Source organism: Pleurodeles waltl, chromosome 9 (genome assembly GCF_031143425.1).
Source record: "Pleurodeles waltl isolate 20211129_DDA chromosome 9, aPleWal1.hap1.20221129, whole genome shotgun sequence".
Taxonomy (NCBI): Eukaryota; Metazoa; Chordata; class Amphibia; order Caudata; family Salamandridae; genus Pleurodeles; species Pleurodeles waltl.
The window spans coordinates 988,558,434-988,578,584 of NC_090448.1; the positions used below are offsets into that span (position 1 = coordinate 988,558,434).

General features: G+C 44.1%; 1 protein-coding gene across 5 annotated transcripts in view; it reads right to left on the reverse strand.

Annotated features, from left to right (window-relative positions):
* LTBP2 (latent transforming growth factor beta binding protein 2) overlaps positions 1-20,151 on the reverse strand; it is a 1,514,902-nt gene that overhangs the window by 346,909 nt on the left and 1,147,842 nt on the right. For all 5 annotated transcript variants that reach the window (XM_069208495.1, XM_069208492.1, XM_069208494.1 and 2 more), the window contains one exon: positions 13,200-13,322. In XM_069208495.1, the coding sequence (XP_069064596.1) occupies positions 13,200-13,322 (123 nt within the window). The remainder of the gene's footprint in view (positions 1-13,199; positions 13,323-20,151) is intronic.

Consider the following 20,151-nt stretch of genomic DNA (forward strand, 5'->3'; position numbering starts at 1 on the left):
GGATCCTGGACTAACAGGACCTGAGCCAACGTGAGCACCTTAAATTTGTCAGGAAGAAGTTGAGAAGGTGCAGGTCTAAAATAGGACGAAAGCCTCAGTCCATTTAACAACCATGACCTACTTCTGATGGTGGCACCCTCTTGATGGCTCCTTTTTCCAAATGTTGGAGCAGGGAAAGGTGGTCCCCCGTCAGCCGGTGTCAGGATGGTTGCATGGTTGCATGGGCAGCAGGGTTTCACAAGAAAAAGACGGAGTAACCCTGCTGAACAATTTGAAGTACCCACTTGTATGATGGTATGGACTGGGCAGACAATGTTTGACCCTGCCACCCACTGGGTGCCCGTGATGGTATATTGGCAAACTAAGATGATCTGGGGGCTGCAGTTGCTGGTGTGGCAGACTGGGTAGACCTCTGGCTGTATGTTTAATGAGGTTTGAGGGAACAGCACACTGGGGAGCCTGCTGGCCTTGGTGGCTAGGCGGAAATGGATATGGCTGGTAGCCACTACCGAAACACGGAAGGGACAAAAGGCAGAATGGGAATGGAGTGGGGTCATGGAGAAGCCCAAGGACCTGGCAGTGCCCTAATTGTCTTTAAAGAGCTCCAGGGCTGTATCTGCCTTGTTGTGGGTGCCATTAAATAATATGTTCATGAGGAATGCCTTGACAGGCCCGGAAAAGCCATTATACCTCAGTCAGGCATGGCGCCTGAATGCCATCAATGACGTAATCACTCTGCCTAGCGAGTTGGTAATATCTAGTCCGTAGTGAATGATGAACTTTGCCGTGTCTGCCATTGGCAAAAGCCTATGTCAGTATGGCTCAGGCCTCCTCCGAGACCATAGGCAGCACTTGGGAACCTAATCCCAAACTGTGTGGGTGTACCAAGCCAAAAGGCATGGAGTTTTCCCCCGACCACAGTGCAAGGCTAGCAGAAGAAAATAAGTTACTTACCTGTAACTGTAGTTCTCCAGTATTGGAATCTTTCATAGATTCACATGCTTGAATCCTTCCCCGTCGTCGAGATGGGAGCCCCCGGTACATTAAACCAGCAATATATATCAGCTACTTCAAAGAAAAAAAGGCCTAAAGGTTTTCACTTTAGTAGCCTATCATATCTCTATGAGTAAAAAGGACCAAAGCACGCCCCAGCCAATCAGGCTTCCCCTCCCTACAGAACCCTCCTGAGAGAAGCTCCATTCCCTCAGATTTTCTCAAGCACGAGTGTCAGAGTATCTGAAGAAAAAACAGGAAACGGTGAGCTTCCAAGGGGAGGAGGTAGGGTCGCATGTGAATCTATGAAAGATTCCGTTACTGGAGAACTACAGTTACAGGTAAGTAACTTATTTTCTTACTCCGGTATTGGAATTTCCATAGAGTCACATGCTTGAATCAGAATAGCAAGCAGTAATGGCACACATTGTATAACATCATTCCATACCTGTACATGTACTTATATACATATATACAAAAAGTCCTGAAACATATATAAATTAGCAGAATCATTGAAGAAAAAGATCATGTAGTAAAGATACAATATTAAATAAGCCATAAATATGATAAAAGAACGTCACCTTGTCTAGAAAAATAAGAAATATTACAACCTTAAAGGAAGAGACAAACCTATACAATGTGCGCAAAGTAAGCTGGGCTGGCGGGAAAAAAGGGAATAAAGAAATACAACAGCTCACTGTTACTGGAAAAGATGTCGTAACACTGCTTGTCCTACCGCCATATCACCTTGCTGAGTTTCTTCTAAACAGTAATGTCTCGCAAAAGTATGCATTGACTTCCACGTGGCTGCCCTGCAGATGTCCTGGATGGGCACTCCTGCAAAAAGCGCCATGGATGCAGCCATTTCCTTGTTGAATGTGCGCACGCTGGATTCTGTAAGGGTTTTCCTGCCACTCTATGACAATAGTTAATCGCAAAGGCTATCCACCTCGCAATCCCCTGCTTGGATAATGCTCGGTCTTTACGAGGAGCACTAAATGCTACAAAAAGCTGGTTTGATTGTCTAAATTGCTTAGTTCTATTGAGATCAAACTTCAGGCACCTCTGAATGTCCAATGAATGCAGAGCTTGCTCCGCTGGCGTCGATGGATTTCGAAAGTATGACTTCATAACCACTGGTTGGTTTATATGAAAATCCGATGGGACTTTAGGTATAAATTTAGTGTTTGTTCGTAAAATCACCTTGTCTCTCTTGAACTGCAAGAAAGGATCTTGGATAGTGAATGCCTGAATCTCGCTCACTCGTCTGGCTGAGGTAAGAGCGAGAGGGAGAGAGCCTTCCAGGATAGAAACTTTAAATCCGACTTGTGAATTGGCTCAAACGGAGGTTTCATTAATTGAGACAAGACCAAATTAAGGTGCCACGATGGAGGAGAAGGCAGAACTGGAGGGAAGGACCTGAACAGACCCTTAAGAAACAGCTTTATGACCCTTGCAGACCAGAAAGGAGGTATGTTCTCTGTACGCCTATAGCGGGAAAAAGCTGCTAAGTGGACCTTAATCGAGGAAATAGCCAAACCGGATCTGGCCAGGAGAAGATAAGGCAGTATCTGCTGTGGCGATGAATTAAAGGGATGCACCTGAGCTTGTGCACCCCATGGGCAAAATCTCCTCCACTTTAGACGATAACATTTGCTGGTACTCTCAGCTGCAGCTCTGGGGAGGATGGCTCTACAATCCGAAGATATATCTAGATGTGCAAATTCATGGTGTTCAGGAGCCAGGCTGTCAAGTGAAGTGAAGCCGGATCCGGGTAGAGAACTTGGCCCTTGTTCATTGTTAGCAGGGAGGGCACCACTGGTAGAGGGATGCTGTGGTTCTGTGAGAGGTGAAGGAGCTCTGTATACCAAAACTGGCGAGGCCATGCCAGAGCAATCAGAAGGAGCTTGCAGCGTTTGATCTTGATCTTCGCCAGAACTCTTGGTATTAGGGGAATGGGAGGAAAAGCATAAGCATAAATTCCTGAACATGCCATGGAAAACGCATTCCCCCAAGAGCCCGTATGGTGATCCCGACTTGTGAAAAATCGGTATTTCGCACTCTGCGGGGTGGTGAAGAGATCCAGGTTTGGTTTTCCCCACAGGGAGAAGACCTGATTCAAGACTCCTTGATCCAACTCCCATTTGTGGTTGGACGATCGGAACCTGCTCAGAGCATCTGCAATGATGTTCTGTATGCCTGAGACATGTTCCGCTCAAAGGTTTATCTGGTGACTGACAGACCATTCCCAAATGCGCTGAGATTCTCTCGATAAGAGCAGAGACCTGGTTCCTCCCTGCTTGTTGATATAATGCATCATTGTAGTGCTGTCCGTCCGAATGAGTACTGATGAACCTTTTATTTTTGGAAGAAAAGCACAAAGCGGAAATTGAACAGCTTTCAATTTGAGGTAATTGATGTGAAAGACATTCTGATGAGGTTTCCATTTGCCCCTGACTCGTAGGTGCTGGAGGAAGGCACCCCAACCCTCGAGAGAAGCGTCTGTAGTTATCACCCATGAAGCTTGTTGGGGGAGAAAAGAAAGTCCTCTTGATAAGTGAGACTCCTGAGTCCACCACGCTAGAGGTGATATCATGGGCTTCGTTATTCTGATGACATCGTCGAAAGACCCCCTAGATTGCGTCCACTGAAGATCTAGCTGCTCCTGTAGGAGCCTCATAGTTTCTTTTTTGTAAGCGCCCTGCGAGGGATATGATCTTTCTCTGTCTGTCCTCTGTAGAAGTTGCATTGTTGGTAGAAGTGTCCAATATTGCCCCAAGAAAAATTCTCCTTTTTAAGGGCTGGAAGGTTGACTTCTTGCAGTTGACTGTTAAAGTTTGTGAACAGCTCGATGCAAGCGCATGCCGACTTCCGTGCCTGAGACCTGGATCTGGCCTTGACCAGCCAATCGTCCAGATACGGGAAGACTTGATGGTTCTGCCTCCTGAGGAAAGCTGCTACTGGAGCCAAGCACTTTGGTAAAGATTCTGGGGGTCGATTTCAGACCGAAGGGTAACACTTTGAACTAGAAATGGTCTCCGGCTACTACAAATCTGAGGTACTTCCTGTGAGAAGGGTGTATAGGGATATGGAAACATGCATCCTGCAAATCGAGGGTGGACATGTAATCTCCCGGGTTTAGAAGGGACAGGATGTCTGTTAGGGTGATCATACAGAATGATTGTTTCTTGAGATAAGTATTGAGATCCCTGAGGTCTAGGATTGGGCGCCAACTTTTCCGCTTCTTTCGAACCAGGAAGAATCGAGAGTAGTAACCCTTTCTTTTATCCTGATATGGAACTCTCTCTATAGCTCCCTTGAGGTGCATCAACTTGACTTCCTGCTTGAGCAGATGCAAGCGCTTTACCCTTCGAGTGAGGGGAGGTCTTGTAGGAGGGTACTGCAAGAATTCCAAAGTATGGCCAAATTGAATGAGATTTAGGACCCACTTGTCTGATGTTATCTTTTGCCAGTTGTGAAAGTAAAGGGAAATCCTTCCCCCTAGTTTTGTATCCAAGGGCATGTTCGCAGCCAGAGACATCAGAAAGTCATTGTCTACGCCCTGTGTCTTTTGCTTGCCTCCAGCTTTTCCTCTCTGTGAAAGCCTCGAATAAGCCGCTTGCAGAGGCAGTCTCTGTTGAAACTGGGGACGAAAGGACTGAGAAGCTGCAGAGACAGAGGGGTATCTATACTGTTGGATGCCTCCTCTGTATGATGAATACCCCGGACCTCTAGCTCCCCGAAAGGGCTGCCTTTTAAACTGTGGTGTGCCAAGGGACCTGGCTGTGTCAGTATCCGTCTTTATTGACTGAAGCGCATCATCAATGTGCTTCCCGAATAGGGCTTCACCATCAAAAGGAAGGTCCAGAATTTTGTTTTGAACTTCGGGTCTAAACGAAGTCGCCCGGAGCCAACCCTGTCATCTGTCTGAAAGCCGTGGTGGCGATATCCATAGCACAGCTAAGACTTCGGCAGAAGACCTCTCCCCTTCTTGCAAGACTTTCTTGGCTTCCAATTTAGAGTCCTCTGGCAGCTGATCCAGATATGGTGCAATGTCCGCCCACATCTGTCTATCATATCTGCCTATGATAGCCAAAGAATTAGAAGCTCTTATTGTAAGCGAAGCAATCAAAGAAAAACGCTTCCCTATATTATCAAGCCTCTTACCCTCCTTGGACGGTGGAGTAGAGATTGGCGCTGAAGAGTTCCTGGATCTACGTTGCGCCGCCTGGGCAATGACTGAGTCTGGTTTGAGATGGCCCATGAGGCAGGCCGGAGAGTCTTCAGGGGCCTTATATTTCTTGTCGAGGCGAGGCAGAACCGGGGTTACTGTTGCCGGGTTCTTCATTACCTTGATGCCCTCCTCCCAAATAAAGTCTACAATTGGCATAGATTTCAAACTTTTCTGAAAGGGTTCCTTGAAATCGTACAAGAAGCAGTCCATCTGCTTCGTGGGCATGGGCAGCTCAAATCTCTTTGCAGCTCTTTCCAGAAGTTGTGAAAACCCTCGATGTCAACAGAAGGGGAATCCACTGGAACCGGGAAGAGTGAGGACGGAGTAGGAATCTGAAAATCATCCCACTTTGTTATGGCATCTGGCACTTCTCCCTCCTCTATGTCATCACCGGAGGAGGACAGATCCTGTGTTGGGATTGAAGCTGGCGTCTGTGGTGATACATGCAATGGCTGGACCCCTGGATGAACCGGAGTAAAAGGAAGTGGCACAGAGGGTGTCATAGAAGGTTGCTGCACCTCCGAACCAGCTGGTGGAAACTGCCTCCTATAGTCATCCAACATCAGCTGCAAGTCAGCTATGAGCGACCCCGGCAAAGAAACCATCTCTTCTTGATAGGGATACTGGTGTGGTTGTGAATAAAATCAGTGCGGATCATGCTGTATGTCCTCCTCTAGATCCTGGCACTTGACATACAATTCTGATGGGCTATGAGCAATCCCAAAAGGGCCTTCGTCTTCTGAATCTTCTTGTGTAGGTACCAAAGCTGATACCCTATTTGGAGATGTCACCAATGGCGAAAGGAAATCAGACTTTCTATGTACTTTAACTCTCGCCAAAGGCATAGTCGACGGCAACGTGGATGGAATCGTCAACGGCATAGTCGACAGCAGCGCCAACGGGATCGCCGACAGAGACAGCACTGACAATGGAGAAAGTCTTGTCGATGAGGAAGCCGACGGCAGTAGCATCATCGTAGACGGTCTCACCGGCAGCATCATCGACAGAGGAGAGGCGATGGGCGAAGTGACCACAAACACCGTCGACGAAGACGTCGTCGCAATGAGCGCCATTGAAGAGGAAGCAGCTGTAGAGACAATAGATATTGTCGTAGTCAACGACGAGGCTGTAAAGACACCTTTAGTCACTGGCGTCTTAAAGACATGTTATACCACAGGAGGTGGCGTTGGAGGTTCAGAAAAGGCTCTTTTGGTGCGTTCTGAGGAGACAGAACGTTCTTTAGAGTGTCTTTTAGATGAAACAGAACTCCTGTGTGGAGAACTGGAAGGACTGCCAGCTTTAGAAGACACCTGTTTTTCTCTTTTTATGTGCTTTTCTAGGTGGATCCTCAGAAAGGTGGGCTTGAAGAGATCTGCCTCTTTTTTGTAATTTTCTTGAGGAGGAGGAGGACTCCTCACTGTCAGAACCAGACACTGGGTTTGATCTGGATTTCAACTTCTGAAGCCAAATCAGTAGCCTACCCTCTCTGTCCTTGAGGGTTTTGTTGGAAAAGGTCCTGCAAACCTTGCAGTCTTTGGCTACATAGTCAGGATAGAGGCAATAAATGCTACCCTTGTGTGGGTCGTCAAAGTGAAGTATTTTCATCCCTTCCTTTTCTGACATGTTGAATTTTGTCACAATACAACTCCTTTAAGTAAAGTAAGAAGATGACACCTTACTTGCTGAAGAAATCCACTTTCTTTGAAGAAAAAACAGTAGAGATAGACTTCTCTGGAGATTTGACTGAGCAGAGCTCAGTGGAGACTCCCTAGCACGACGTGCGGTAGAAAATCTGAGGGAATGGAGCTTCTCTCAGGAGGGTTCTAGAGGGAGGGGAAGCCTGATTGGCTGGGGCGTGCTTTGGTCCTTTTTACTCTTAGAGATAAAGATAGGCTACAAAAGTGAAAGCCTTTGGGCCTTTTTTCATTGCAGTAGCTTATATATATATTGCTGTTTTAATGTACCGGGGGCTCCCATCTCGACGACGGGAATGATTGAAGCATGTGAATCTATGAAAGTTTCAATACTGGAGTAAGAGAACATATTCTTGCCAAAGGTATCCAGCTTCTTTAATTCCCTATCTGGTGGAGTGGTATGGAATGCGCCAGGGATAACTCTGGAGGTCAAGGCCTGGACAACCAACAGTTGCTCATATAAGTTGTCTTTAGCCTCATCAAGGGGATTGATGTAGCCATGAGGGATCGCAGATCCTCCTCAATCATACTCCTCTCCAGGCCTATCTAAAAAAGAAGGTCTGGCTCTAACTTGGAAGGTCGAATTCCAGCTGGTGCCAGATTCCATGTCGGGCGGCGCTGATTCAGCTCTGTTTCGGAGTCGAGGATGATTATAGGGTCAGTGCCCGAGGGAATGATGTTCGCTGCAAAGAGCTCTGAGGAAGGTTGCGGTCTTGTGCTCAGAGCCGTTCCAGATCAAGAACCAGATCCAGGGGGCCCGACTGATGCAGAGGGCAGACTGGGTGGCAATAATCAAGTAGGGGTACCCGCTGAAGATGCTACAGGAGGGCTGGCACCATCCAAAGATGAGATACATGGCCTCATAAAATTTTCAGAGTTGGGCTAGAGCTGCTCTGGTTCCAGGAAACAAAGGAAGGTGTGGCACAGACCAAGGTGTAGGCTCCATGTGGTAACGGGCATTGACTGGAGTCACTCCTATGCCTTATCCAGTGACTTGGAGTGGCGCAATGAAGTCAAAGAGCACTTGGACTTCTTGTGAGACTTAATCAACAACTTTGAGAGAGATGACGAGTGCCTCAAATGATTCTACAAACAGGACTGGGACCTTCCTCAAGACTACGATCTTGAATGTCGTGGACGCAACCAGCGTCACTCTACCAGGATTTTCAGGGAGCGCCCCCTCGGTGCCTTGGTGTCCATGGCATGGCAGTCCTCACAATTCTTGGAGTCGTGGACTGGCTCAAAGCACTAAGGACATACCAGATGGGTGTCTATCACAGACATCTGCCCGTGACAGGAAGTAAAGGGTTTAAACGCCACTAGTTTTTTGGTGGACATCCTTAAACACACAGGGAGACAAAGTCTCAAAAAGGCTTGACAAAATGCCAAAGAAGGTTGTCCAGAACGTCTATAGAGGTAACTCTCTCCGTGCTGACAGATACAGAAAGAAAAGAACTGATGTCAGCACGCTGGGGTAGCCCCTTTATAGGCACTGCACACATCGCTTCCTGTTTCCAGTGTGGATGACGTGGAGCTGAGAGATTGCACCTACCAGCAGGAACTGCTCAAAAAGGTTCCAGATCCAGTCTCCTGTCTGTGAGATCTCCATAAGATTCGAGGACCAGGGTGGCATGTTTTGTCAGTACATGTGATACCATGATCTAATAATGTATAAAGTCCTAGGGTTCAAATTCTGCTGTTGGCACTTAAGATCAATTTTTGTTTTAATGAGTTGTGACTCTATTTGTGTTTGTGACTTGTTTTTGATGTAGATATTTGTAGACATAAGATTTAGAAATTGTAGAAACTTGTGGGGATGGACATAAAAGGACTTATGAAGTAAGAAAGAAGTTAGGCTATCATTAACTGTTATTCCTATAACATTATTTGAAACTCAGTTTAGTTGGGTGCACTGAGACCAAAGGAAGTGATGTCAGATGCAGTAATGTTTCTTTAGGGTATGTAAGGAGGCATTTTAGGCTCCTGAGGTTTGCACAACCAGACCGATGAGATGAGTTTGATGGAATATAGTGGTGAGATATGATTATAGAGAATTTAATCAGTCAAAGGAGTTCTTAGGTGATCATGATTTAGTTATAACTTAACAGAAGATAAATGAGATGTGGGAACATGTGATTCTCCTATTTTGAATAATTTTGGATTTACAGTTAGGACAATATGATTTGACCTGTTGGTATTTTACCCCAAAGGAAAGACTAACATGGATCTAGTCTCATGGGTGACAGAAGAGTTAAGGTTTGATTGTTTAAAAAAATTATTTATGTGTCTATTGTTTTGCCAGTTGTATTTAAGTGGCTCAGGGCCAGGCTGGGCAATTTTCTTATACCTGGCCACTTCCGCAAGACATTGCACCTTCCTTCTCAACCTCATCAGTATTGATCTTGACTGTGGTGATGGGCCTTGAACAGGAGCTTGTGCAGGAATTGGCACCAGAGGCAGTAGGGCAGCAGGGGTGACTCCAGCCAGCACTGAAGTGCCACTTTGGGACATAGAATTAGAGCCCACTGTCATCAAGGGAGACCAAACTAATCAGAGGGATCCAAAAAAAACACTGTGTTCTGAAACAATGCAATCACTGCATGTACAAATTGTGCCAGATTTGCGCACAAGAAAGTAAACTCTGGGTAAGCCTGAAAGTGTGCAGCTGCTGGTGCCAGAAAGGAAGCCAGGGCCAGAGCGAGCAGGGGAGCCATGACCAAAACAAAATATAAGTATGGCCCATGGCTAGGGCAAGAGCCCATAGGTTCTCCTCTGGTGTGATAAAACCACATACGGTTCTGAGGAGGACTCCACCGGAGGTGGGTAAGGCTGTGGCGGCCTACCTAACGAGTGAAAGCAGCACTTGGTGAAAGAGCCTTCATGCCTTTTCTTCTGATGCTTCTTACTCTTCTCATTTGAGGATTTTGAAGAAGAGTGCAGCATTGATTCTGACCAGGAGCACGATTAGCGCCAACTCATATGCTCATCATATTTTGTGTCATACAGAGTATTGTCTCCTGTTCCTTAATCGCTTTGGTGTGCATCAGGCTGCACATATTGCATGACTTAGAGTCATACTTAGGCCCTGAACACAAATGACAGACTTTATGATGGTCTGAAATTGACATTTGTCCATGAAAGTAGTGGCAGGGTATAAAACCAGATTTTTGGGAGGAGACATCCCTTGCGCTGCACAAAAGAAGGCTTTTCTGTCAGACATCCAATAGAGTGTAGCTCCAGGTCCGCATAGAAGGGCACAAAAAAAAAAGATTGATGTTGGGGCACCAGATGGTTCTGTATGCCTCCAGTTACATCACATACATCTGGTAACCGACAATGAGCAAAGTGCCACCTATCCCTTACCTGTCTCTTTTTTAGCTGATAAGGAGATGGCCAATTTTGTTCTTGCTGTTTATCTTTCTTTGTACCTCGCTGAAAATGCCTTTAAAACTTTGAAGAGGCCTGTACTTCACGAGGGCCTTCTACATCCACCCATTGGCTGAAGAAGAAAGGACAAAGAGGTGGATGGCATACTAATGTGTTTCAGGTGCCAATTTGTATATTAATGTTAATTCTTGCTGGAGGATTATTCTACAGCTTTGGATTAACTCTGTTTTTATTATTTCGCTTGGCTCCAGCAACCCACTTGGGAAAATATTATAAAATGTGAAGGACTACCTTTACAGAAAGCACTTTTCAACTCACCTTAGAGGCCTGCTGGGGCAGAACTGGTATTTAACAGAGTAATCAGGTGTCTGCAATAAAAACCAGCTGAGCAGCCAAGCACTTGGTCTTTGAACAAGGGAGGAGATATCTGGAACGCTTTCAGCACTGGCTGCACCTACTGAGGCGAAACACTACAGACTACATTTCTCTGCTGATGAAGGGATGAACCCAGAAATATGTGTCCAGAGATTAATGAAAACATAAGGCCAGGAATAATGAACATTTCAAAAGAATTCATTGTAAGTTTCTGGCTTTGCCATATCCCCTAATACATCATGTTGGGACTAAGCTTTCTTAGAGGACAACCCTTGTTTGAATATATATATAGGTGTGTGTGTGCGTGCGCGCTCTCCGGGGTTCACGTACGTAGGATGGAATAGTTAGTGCCTATGACTATTTATGAGGATCCCCTAGAAGAGAAGAATTGGTTCCACCAGCCCTTATTCATCCGACAAACCCCTACCACAAGGAGTACAGGACATTAGGAAGATCGTGGCTGGATCTGGGTTCTGGTCGACCCAGGGAATCATGCTAAATTTGTCCTGGTGTCATTTCCAACACCAGGACACTTTCAACAGCGCCTGCACGTTGTATGCATTCCCTCAGAGCGGCAATCTGCAGGCAGCGAGGGGGATTTCCTATTTACACTTCCGGACCGGCACAAACAGAGGGCTGATTTAAAGGGTTACCAGCCATCCATCTGTTTGAGCATAATACTGGATGACAGCTATCTGCAGCCTTCCACCACGACGCCAAAGCAATGGAAGAAAACAAAGTTGCAGAGCACTGTATCACTTCACAAGTACTGAAGAGAAACTAGGAATATTTGGAGGCAGGTTTTTAACTTTGTTCAGATCCCTAAGTAAGAGAGGTGCTTGCACTGTAAGAATGCAAGATTTATCTATTTGTATAAGTGATTATACAAATATTGATGTAAATGGCACCTATTATTTTATTTCATTCTTTTATAGCGCTGCTCGTCCCAGTGTAAGGTGTCAGAGCTCTTTACATCACTCACAGAGGCACACAAAATTAAACATGTGTAAATCAATATACAGGAAATGTTACATAAGACAATGAGGGTGATAATATATATGGTGTAGCAATTACATTTAATCCATACTCGTATACATTATATGTTCAGTGTGAACGGCCGGGAGAAACACAAAGTCAGGATACAAAACATAACACAGTGATTGCAGTTGTCCGTACTTATTACTTCCCAAAGAACCATTCTTTGCAACCTAAAATTTCAACAGATTGAGGAAAAATACAATAAGGATTTAAACCCACGACTAACTGTTTGCATAGAGTTCCTTGATGCTCATAAATAGAGGACTATGCTTTATAAGAAGACTTGCATTTTATGAACTGGAAGTAACAAAATGATCTCAGTGTCAAAAGCTGTAGCTCACTTACCTATCTAAATAAAAAATAAATATGTGATCTGCATGCTACACGATGTACTTAGCAGCAGGCACATCAACCCTCTATGCTACTTTGTAAGTCAAACCTGTAACTGGACAAAACAAAGAACTCTCCCAGAACCGTGTTAACCACTAGAGTTATTTTACCACTTTTATAATCCCGTCTGAGTTTCGGAGAAAACAATGATCTCTGCAGATGACTTAACCCTGTAAAATACATTAAAATCCAGCCTCTTTGTGACCAATTAAATAATATAGAACAGATTTACTGTCATATATGTCCTTCTTGCAAATTTCTTTGCAACTGAGTTTTTAAAAATAAATAAACGTGTAAATTGAATGCCAGGCTGCTTTTCAAGCGGTGCCCTTTGTGACTCCGACCCCTTTCTTCTGCCACACAGTGACTCCCAATTTACTGGTTGCAGGAGTATTTTTTTCCAATTCCACTCCTGTAAGTGGCACCACATTCCCCAGGTTTTAGGGATCTACTTTTTAACACTGGTTCCAGTCAGCACAAAAGTCGAGAGTCTGAATCTTTCGCTTATTTTTTCACAAAAATGACAATATATGAAAGGTCTCAATTCTCCAACACTACAATGTATATTTTTCTTTTTCAAAATTGGCCTTGCTGACAATATCCCACAGGAGTCATTCCCCACTGAGTTTTCTACTGCGTGCAACAGCATCGGTAGACAGCATGGAAGACCACTCAGTGAACTGAACGCTCACCACTAACATCTGCTGTGCCCTGCAGGTCACAATTATAAAACCCATCAAGGCCAACTCCAACTTTCATCTTTCTAACGTTCGCGAATTGAGTAGGGTTAAAGTAGGTGAAAGTAACATCTACTGTTTACAGTGCATAAATAAACATTGGTATGAAGTGCTACATAAGGCAGTTTTATTATGTGAGTAGACGTATGAAAGGCAGAGGTGTATGCGTACTGTATGCTTGCGAGCAGTGTGTACAAATATGGAAAAGTGGAATCCTTACATGTCAGTAAATATGTCAAGCTTAACATATGTGGCACATGTATGCCAATCTGGATGTGCATACATACATGTCAGGCAGGTGCAATAGCACGTGGCTCCAGCCATCGTTCCATGATGGGCACCTGTTCTTACCTACACAATGAAGGGTCTCTGCGGAGTGCCGGAATCCACTGTCACATATGCATCTGTAGGATCCTTCCGAATTTAGGCACTGGCCCCCAGTACAACTGGATTCATCTGAGCATTCATCAACATCTGTGGGAAAGATGGGACCCAACAATGGGGCGTGAGTAGGAATACAGAAACAAACGGAAGAGAGAGAGAAGACAGGACTATGAGACAAATAAAAGTTACTGACCTACTATTACATTTTTTCACCATAGGAGTCTTCATTATATTTTACAATTCTGTGGGCTCGCTTACAGGTGATGGGACCGCAGCATCAGTAATTGTGCACCCAGAATTGCCAATAGTAACTGGGATACATACTTGCCAGGCCAGTATAAGTTTTGAAATCGTAAATGAGGGCTTGCGTACCAACTCACACAGTTTATTTTTATAATTTCGGTGGGGCTTCCCCGCGCAAATTTCACAGAATTGCGAGAAAACTAGGAATTGGGAGATGAGTATTTATGCATAGATTTAGATCCTGAAACACGTTCTAAACAGATAGAAATAACTCTGTCCAGTCAGGCTTGTCAAAAGAATTTTGTGGGGCCTGGGTCATCAACTTCTTACAGGGCTCCTTTCTGGTTTTCCAGTAGCACAGAATGTACATTTGGAGCTTACTCTACCATAGGGCACCACATTGTCACAGACATCACTATCTGCCTGCTCTTTCACTGGCATGCCCACTCCCACAGGTAAACCTGCACTGTGACCAAGAGGCACCAAAGGAGCACTCCACTTCTAGAATGCAACACAGTGCCAGTTGATGCGTTAATTCATTTAGGCAGGACAATGAAAGAAGCAAAACCAGACCTCTGTTCTGACGTAAACCCCCAAGATTACCGCCTGAGATTCTGCCGCAGACGGTCTCACCTTCTCCCAGCCCGAGGCTGATAAAGCTGAGTCCTGGAAGAAGAATGACTGATTGTCGCTGCAATCGTGGTTGAAACCTCCGCTGATCAAGACAGCTTTTGCTATCAACAAGGTGTGCAGTGTGTCTTCTTAAAAAAAACTAGACTGCAAGTTCCTCTGCCTTACATGCTCTCCTACCATAACACATAGAGGTAGGCATTAGGGTGTTAGGTTTTAGATAACATTTTAAAACAAGCTAGAAAAATTAAATGTAATTCTCGTTATTTATAATGTGCCTTCTTGCTGTTTTTATAATATTCTGGGTAGCTGTTTTAGATGTACTGAGAAATAGATTATTCCTGTAGTAATAAATACTTTCAACTTAAAAGTATTCATTCTTCTTCGTACAGTGTGAATGTCAATGTGAATAACGAAATACGGGTTGTGACTGTTTCCTCCTTTCATGGGATTGTAAGTCTTCGAGAGCAATGCTTCTATCTCAATTACACATTGAATAGTGTTTTGCAGGCTACAATAACCTTACTTTCACATTCATCACTGGTGCTTTGAACCAAGTTCTCCCGTGTCACCCATGGGTGGAAAAGCACACCTTGTTTAATACGCTAAAGTCGTGACTTCCACAATAGTTTCCACTCTGTTGGCTCCAGAGGGAATAGAAGAAGGCTGTTTATGAATTTACTCAAGATATTCATAATGGAGATCTGATGTTAAAAGTAGGTAACCTTTTGTTCGCCATCATGGAACCTTTGTTAATATTCATTAACTGTAACTAGCATATCAAGCTACCAGTAAGAGCAGTAAGGACTGTCCTCTGTCCCCACTCGTTTTTACCCTCATGACGGAACTCCTAAATCAAAAACTAAAGGCCAATCACGCAATAGAGGGACTCAGGATGGCCAAAACAACTATAAAATGGCCTTGTTCACTGATGATGTGCTCTGGTTTTTGACTGACCTTTATACATCTATTCCTGAACTGGTTTGTGAGCTGGGTCTCAGGATTCAAGATAAACCATGCCAAATTCACGGCCATTGGGATTTCAGTTCCACAAAGGCTTTTCAGATCGATCCTGCAGAGGCAACGCTTCTGCTGGAGCTAGCATTCACTCTGGTGCCTGGGAATTAATATAACAAATGACATTGACCGTGCTTACGAGGCTAACATTCTGCCTCTGTTGGACGTACTATTCAAAGATTTGTATAGTTGGTGGGAGTTTGAAATATCATAGCTTGGAAGGGTCGCCAGTGTAAGGATGAATTCCTACCTCGACTTCCTTCGAAGCTCACTCCTGACCTTACACACACATCCAACAGAAGTTCCTAACTTTTGTATAGGGGAACAAAATTATATGAGTCTCAAAACACACAATGTTTAAGAAACCAGTAGCAGGGCTTCAGGGGATACCTTACCTTGTGGCTTACATACAGGCAGCACAATTGTGCCCAGTCCTGGATTGGAATAGAGCTCCCCATGCACCACTCAGCGTACCTGTGGAACAGCACTACCTTATGACCCCGTTAGTGTACATTATGTGCCGTCCACGTAAGCATAGACCAAACGTGACTACAGTACTGCGCTCCATCGCGTTCCTCCTTGTCCACTAGGAAGTGGTGATCCACAACCAGGGGCTGACCTCTTTGCCATCTCCCATGACTCTGCTAACCCATAACCCTACGTTCCTACCCAGACAACTAGACCCTGCCTTCTTGCTCTGGGAAGAATGGATTCTGCCATGATTGGGAGACTTCTAATTAGATGGGACACTTTCTGACAGGCCCACTTTTAGGGAAAAATTGCAGCCCCAACCTAACTTTGCATGTAGATTAACCCAAACATTGTACTGGATAAGGGCGGAGGAGGCTAAGACCAATTTCCCAAGGGAAAAGACTCAGTTCAAACAGCTGTTTTACAAAAAAAGAAAGAAAAAATACTCCACACTGAATCGATCACCTGTCGTACCTCCTCACTTATACCATAGAGTACACCAGCGACCTTGGCCATGAAACAACTGATGAAACATGGGAAAGGATTTGGACCAGAGCAGCAAAATATTCATATGTGCAGCATAAAGAAAATGCTTACAAACTATTAACTAGGTGGTACTTTACACCAGTCAAGTTAAAAGCAATCATGGGCAGACAGGAACTCTGTTGGCGGGGATGTGGGGAGAGAGGGAACCTGATACACATGGTGGACATGCCCTTTAGCTCGCAACATTTGGGAGCAGATCCTACAAGTAGTAGAAGCGATTACTAAGGCAAAACTCCCAATGGATCCCATTATCTATTATAGGAGCCCCTGGAGACATCTCTGAATACTCGTGGACCACCCCATCTAGCAAACTCAAAACTCATCTGCTCTTAGCAGCTTGTCAAACCCTATCTCAATTATGGAAACAGGCTTCAATCCCTCAGATTCATGTTTGGTGGTCCAAAATGTGGTCAAACCAAGCAAACAAATAGCTAACAGCACTAATATGTGACACTCCATCTAAATTCGAGAAGACTAGGGCCCCATTCCGCTCTTACATGAAGATAGGTCAGCGATACGGGGGGAGGGGCTCTGAGTAGACCTCTTTACTTACAATGCTCGGGATTGGGTGGAATGTCCACGTCTCCTGATTTAGTAACATCAGATGAGGAAATGCAGCTGGCACCTGACCCCCTTTCCTGGCATGCCCTGTGGACCAGTAACACACAGCTTACACTGTATCTGCACAGGCTCAGGGGGATTTCACACATTTCTTATTCCTCCCACCTAATCACTAATGCTAGAATTGACCCACTGTAACAATGACACATTAAGCTTTCGTACTGTTTTTGATCAAACCCAGGTTTTTGTTGTATGTTGATGTTATTGTGCAATATGAACCCGTGGAACCTAAATAATGTTTGAAAATAAAACCAATGGGGCCACACATTTTAAAATATTCAACAGGCTGATTTTAGACCGAAAATGGAGGACATTGAATTGGTAATGGTAACCAGCGACCTCAAATCGTTGATAATTTCAGTGTTTCGGCGAATGAGATGTGAAAATCTGCATCAAACAGTTCTAAATTGTTATATACTCTCCTTCTATCAGAAATTGAATAATCTCTTCCACGACCACCGTGTAAAATGATTGTTTTGTGAGGAATTTGTTTAATTGCCATAGATCTCAAATCAGCCTCCATTTGCCTGACTTCTTTTTGATGAAGAAGAAACAATATTAGAATCCTCCATTTCACTGCGATTTGGATACCATTTCTATGGAATCTTTGTGTATCACACTGAGAATTTTAGCTGGCTTGAATGGTACAGTTCAAAATCCGAGCTCCATGACAGGGATGATTCAAGCATGTAGAGATCCAATAATGAGAATCCTGGTTTCTGCCAGTAACTCCAGAAAACCTAAATGAGTAGATTGAAAATGATGATGTTGAGCTTTCTCCACCTCTGGAGTGTTTGACATTCTGAAAACCAGCCCCCTGTTAAGTGTGCCATTCTTTGATACTCTGATTCTCTGTGATCAATGACGGCCATGCACTGAGTGAAGAGGTGAGTGAAGTGAAAGGAGGGGCACACTTGATTCACAGTTTCCCTACCATTTACAATCTTTGACAAAAGCTTCTCTGCTTATTACTGCAGCACTCCCTGACTTAACTGCATAAACTTTATGAGACAATGATGTTGTTCTGTATCCTATAGGTAGGTAAGAGATAGGGAGGATATAACTTTGTGGTTCTGAGGGTAGAATCGCCCTGGACTTGATTTTGATCTGTTACTTGATCACAGACTGATGAGTTTCATCCAAAGCTAACTCTTCCTCCCCAATCCATCCTTCAGACGATGGTAGTGGAGCTAAAAGTGTTACCATTTTTATAGCTCAGATCCACCAGACTTAAATGCTCGAGAACACTTGAACTGTTTTAGAGTTGGGTGGTTACAGAAATCCTCCAATTTTTTACGAAAAAGACAAGACGTCTGTAGGAGCATTCTTCACAGCTTTGAATGGAATGTGTGGCTGTTCAGAAATGAGGAGCAGTTCTACAAACCAAAACTGTCTTGGCCAAGCAGCGGCCAGCAGGATAGTGCGACATGGCTCCCTTTTCATTTCATTTTATTGAGAGTCCGAGGAATTAGAGGCAGAAAGGGAAATGCGTCAGCAAATATTTCCCTCCACATGAATTGGAAGACATTCCCCCATGGGGCATTGTGTGAAAACATGCTTGCTTGTAGTTGACATTTTCAAGCATTTTTGGGCTGTCTTTCCCGAAGTGCAAAAGATTATGTTTAGGTGCCTTTGAGATGGTTACCATTTGTAACATTGTTTTGATGATCTTCTCAAATCACCAGCCCATTGATTGTGCATGTGGAGCACATGTTCTACTTTGAAAGATATTCGTTTTTTTAAGACCCAATTCCCAATTTATTTAGGGTTTCCTGGGTAAGAAGGTGGGGTTTTGTTCCTCCCTGTTTGCTTAGCTAAAGCATGGTGGTTGTATTGTCTGTACAAACCACAACTTAAGAGCTCTTTATTCTTGGAAGGAAAGCACAGAGTTCCAACATTACCGCTACTGAGGTCTTGAAGATAAGCTCCCTATCCTTTCATTGATGAGTCTGTTGTCATGACATAATGAGGTTGTTTGTTTAATAATCTTAGGCCCAACAACAGATTGTGCTTCTTTATCCACCATATCATGGCTGATTTAATTTACGGTGTTGATTTGAGGACACTGTAGCACGATCCTGTTGTCTGCTTCCAATGTTTGTCAGTCTGTTCCTGCAGTGATCTCATGAGCAGGCGACAAATGGGATTTAGAGGTATACATGATAACAACATTCCCAGGAACGACTTGTATTGTCTCACTAAAATACTTTTTTCTTACTAGAACCATAGCCAACACTATTATTTTTGTAATTCTTCCGTTCGTAGGAAAATCTTTTCACACCTTTGTGTCTAAAATTGCTCCTACAAATGTAATTTTTCTGCTTAATGATCGAGGATTTCTCTTTGTTGATCCTTAGTCCTAAATCATTGATAATTTGAAGACATACTTTTGTTGAACGAGTTGCCTCTGCATATGCTGGTCATTTTATGAGCCAACCGTCCATTTATGAGGATATCTGGTGCCCATTTATTCTTAAGTATGCCACAACCAAAGCCATGCATTTCACAAATGTTCTTGGAGCTGATTTTAGAACTTTGAAATGGTAGTGACATTGGAACTCGTCGAACCTTGAGATACCGCCTGTGTTTGACGTGAGTGGGAATATGTACACAACCTGGAGATCCAGGGGTGTACTGTAATCCTTTGGATCTAGTAGTTGTAGTATATTGTGCAGGTTGACCATTCTTAATGTCTGTTTTTTTAGGTACTTATTGAGATATCTCAAATCCATTGCTTGCCTCCATTTCCCTGATCTTTTCTTTAGTAGGAAAAAATTGGAGTAAAGTCCCTTGTTTTGCTGAGGATAAGAACTTTTTCTATGGCACCTTTGGTAATAAGTGCGTGAATTTCCTCCTTTAAGAGAAAGATATTTTGATGTACACTTTTATGAGGTTGTCTCCAAGGAGACTTTTGAGTAAACTCTAAATTGTGTCAGTGCTGGGTTATGTCTAGCACCCAACGATCCACTGAGACAGAACTCCAATTTTTGTAAAAGTTTGAAAGGCGTCTGCCTCCTTTCACTGGTGCTGGAGGCAAAGAGGTGAGCGATGTTGATGTCATTGTCGCCAAGAAGAGACGTGCTTTTCCAGCACCAGATAGCTTTCGTCTGGGAGCCTGCTTAGAATAAGCCACCCCGGTTGCGGTCTATACTGTTGTGAAAACTGTTGCTGATATCCTTGTTGTGACTGAGTGTACAGCTGAAACCTGTTGGGCTGAAAGCCACCTCTGAACAATTACTGATTTCTCCCTCTCACTCCACAAATTGGCTGAAATCTCTGCTCTTGAAGCACCCCCAATGACCTTGCTGTCTCTGTGTCAGTTTTAATTCAAAAAGGGCCTCTACACCATAAGGCATGTCTACAGTCTTTGCTTGTAACTCTGGACCAAACA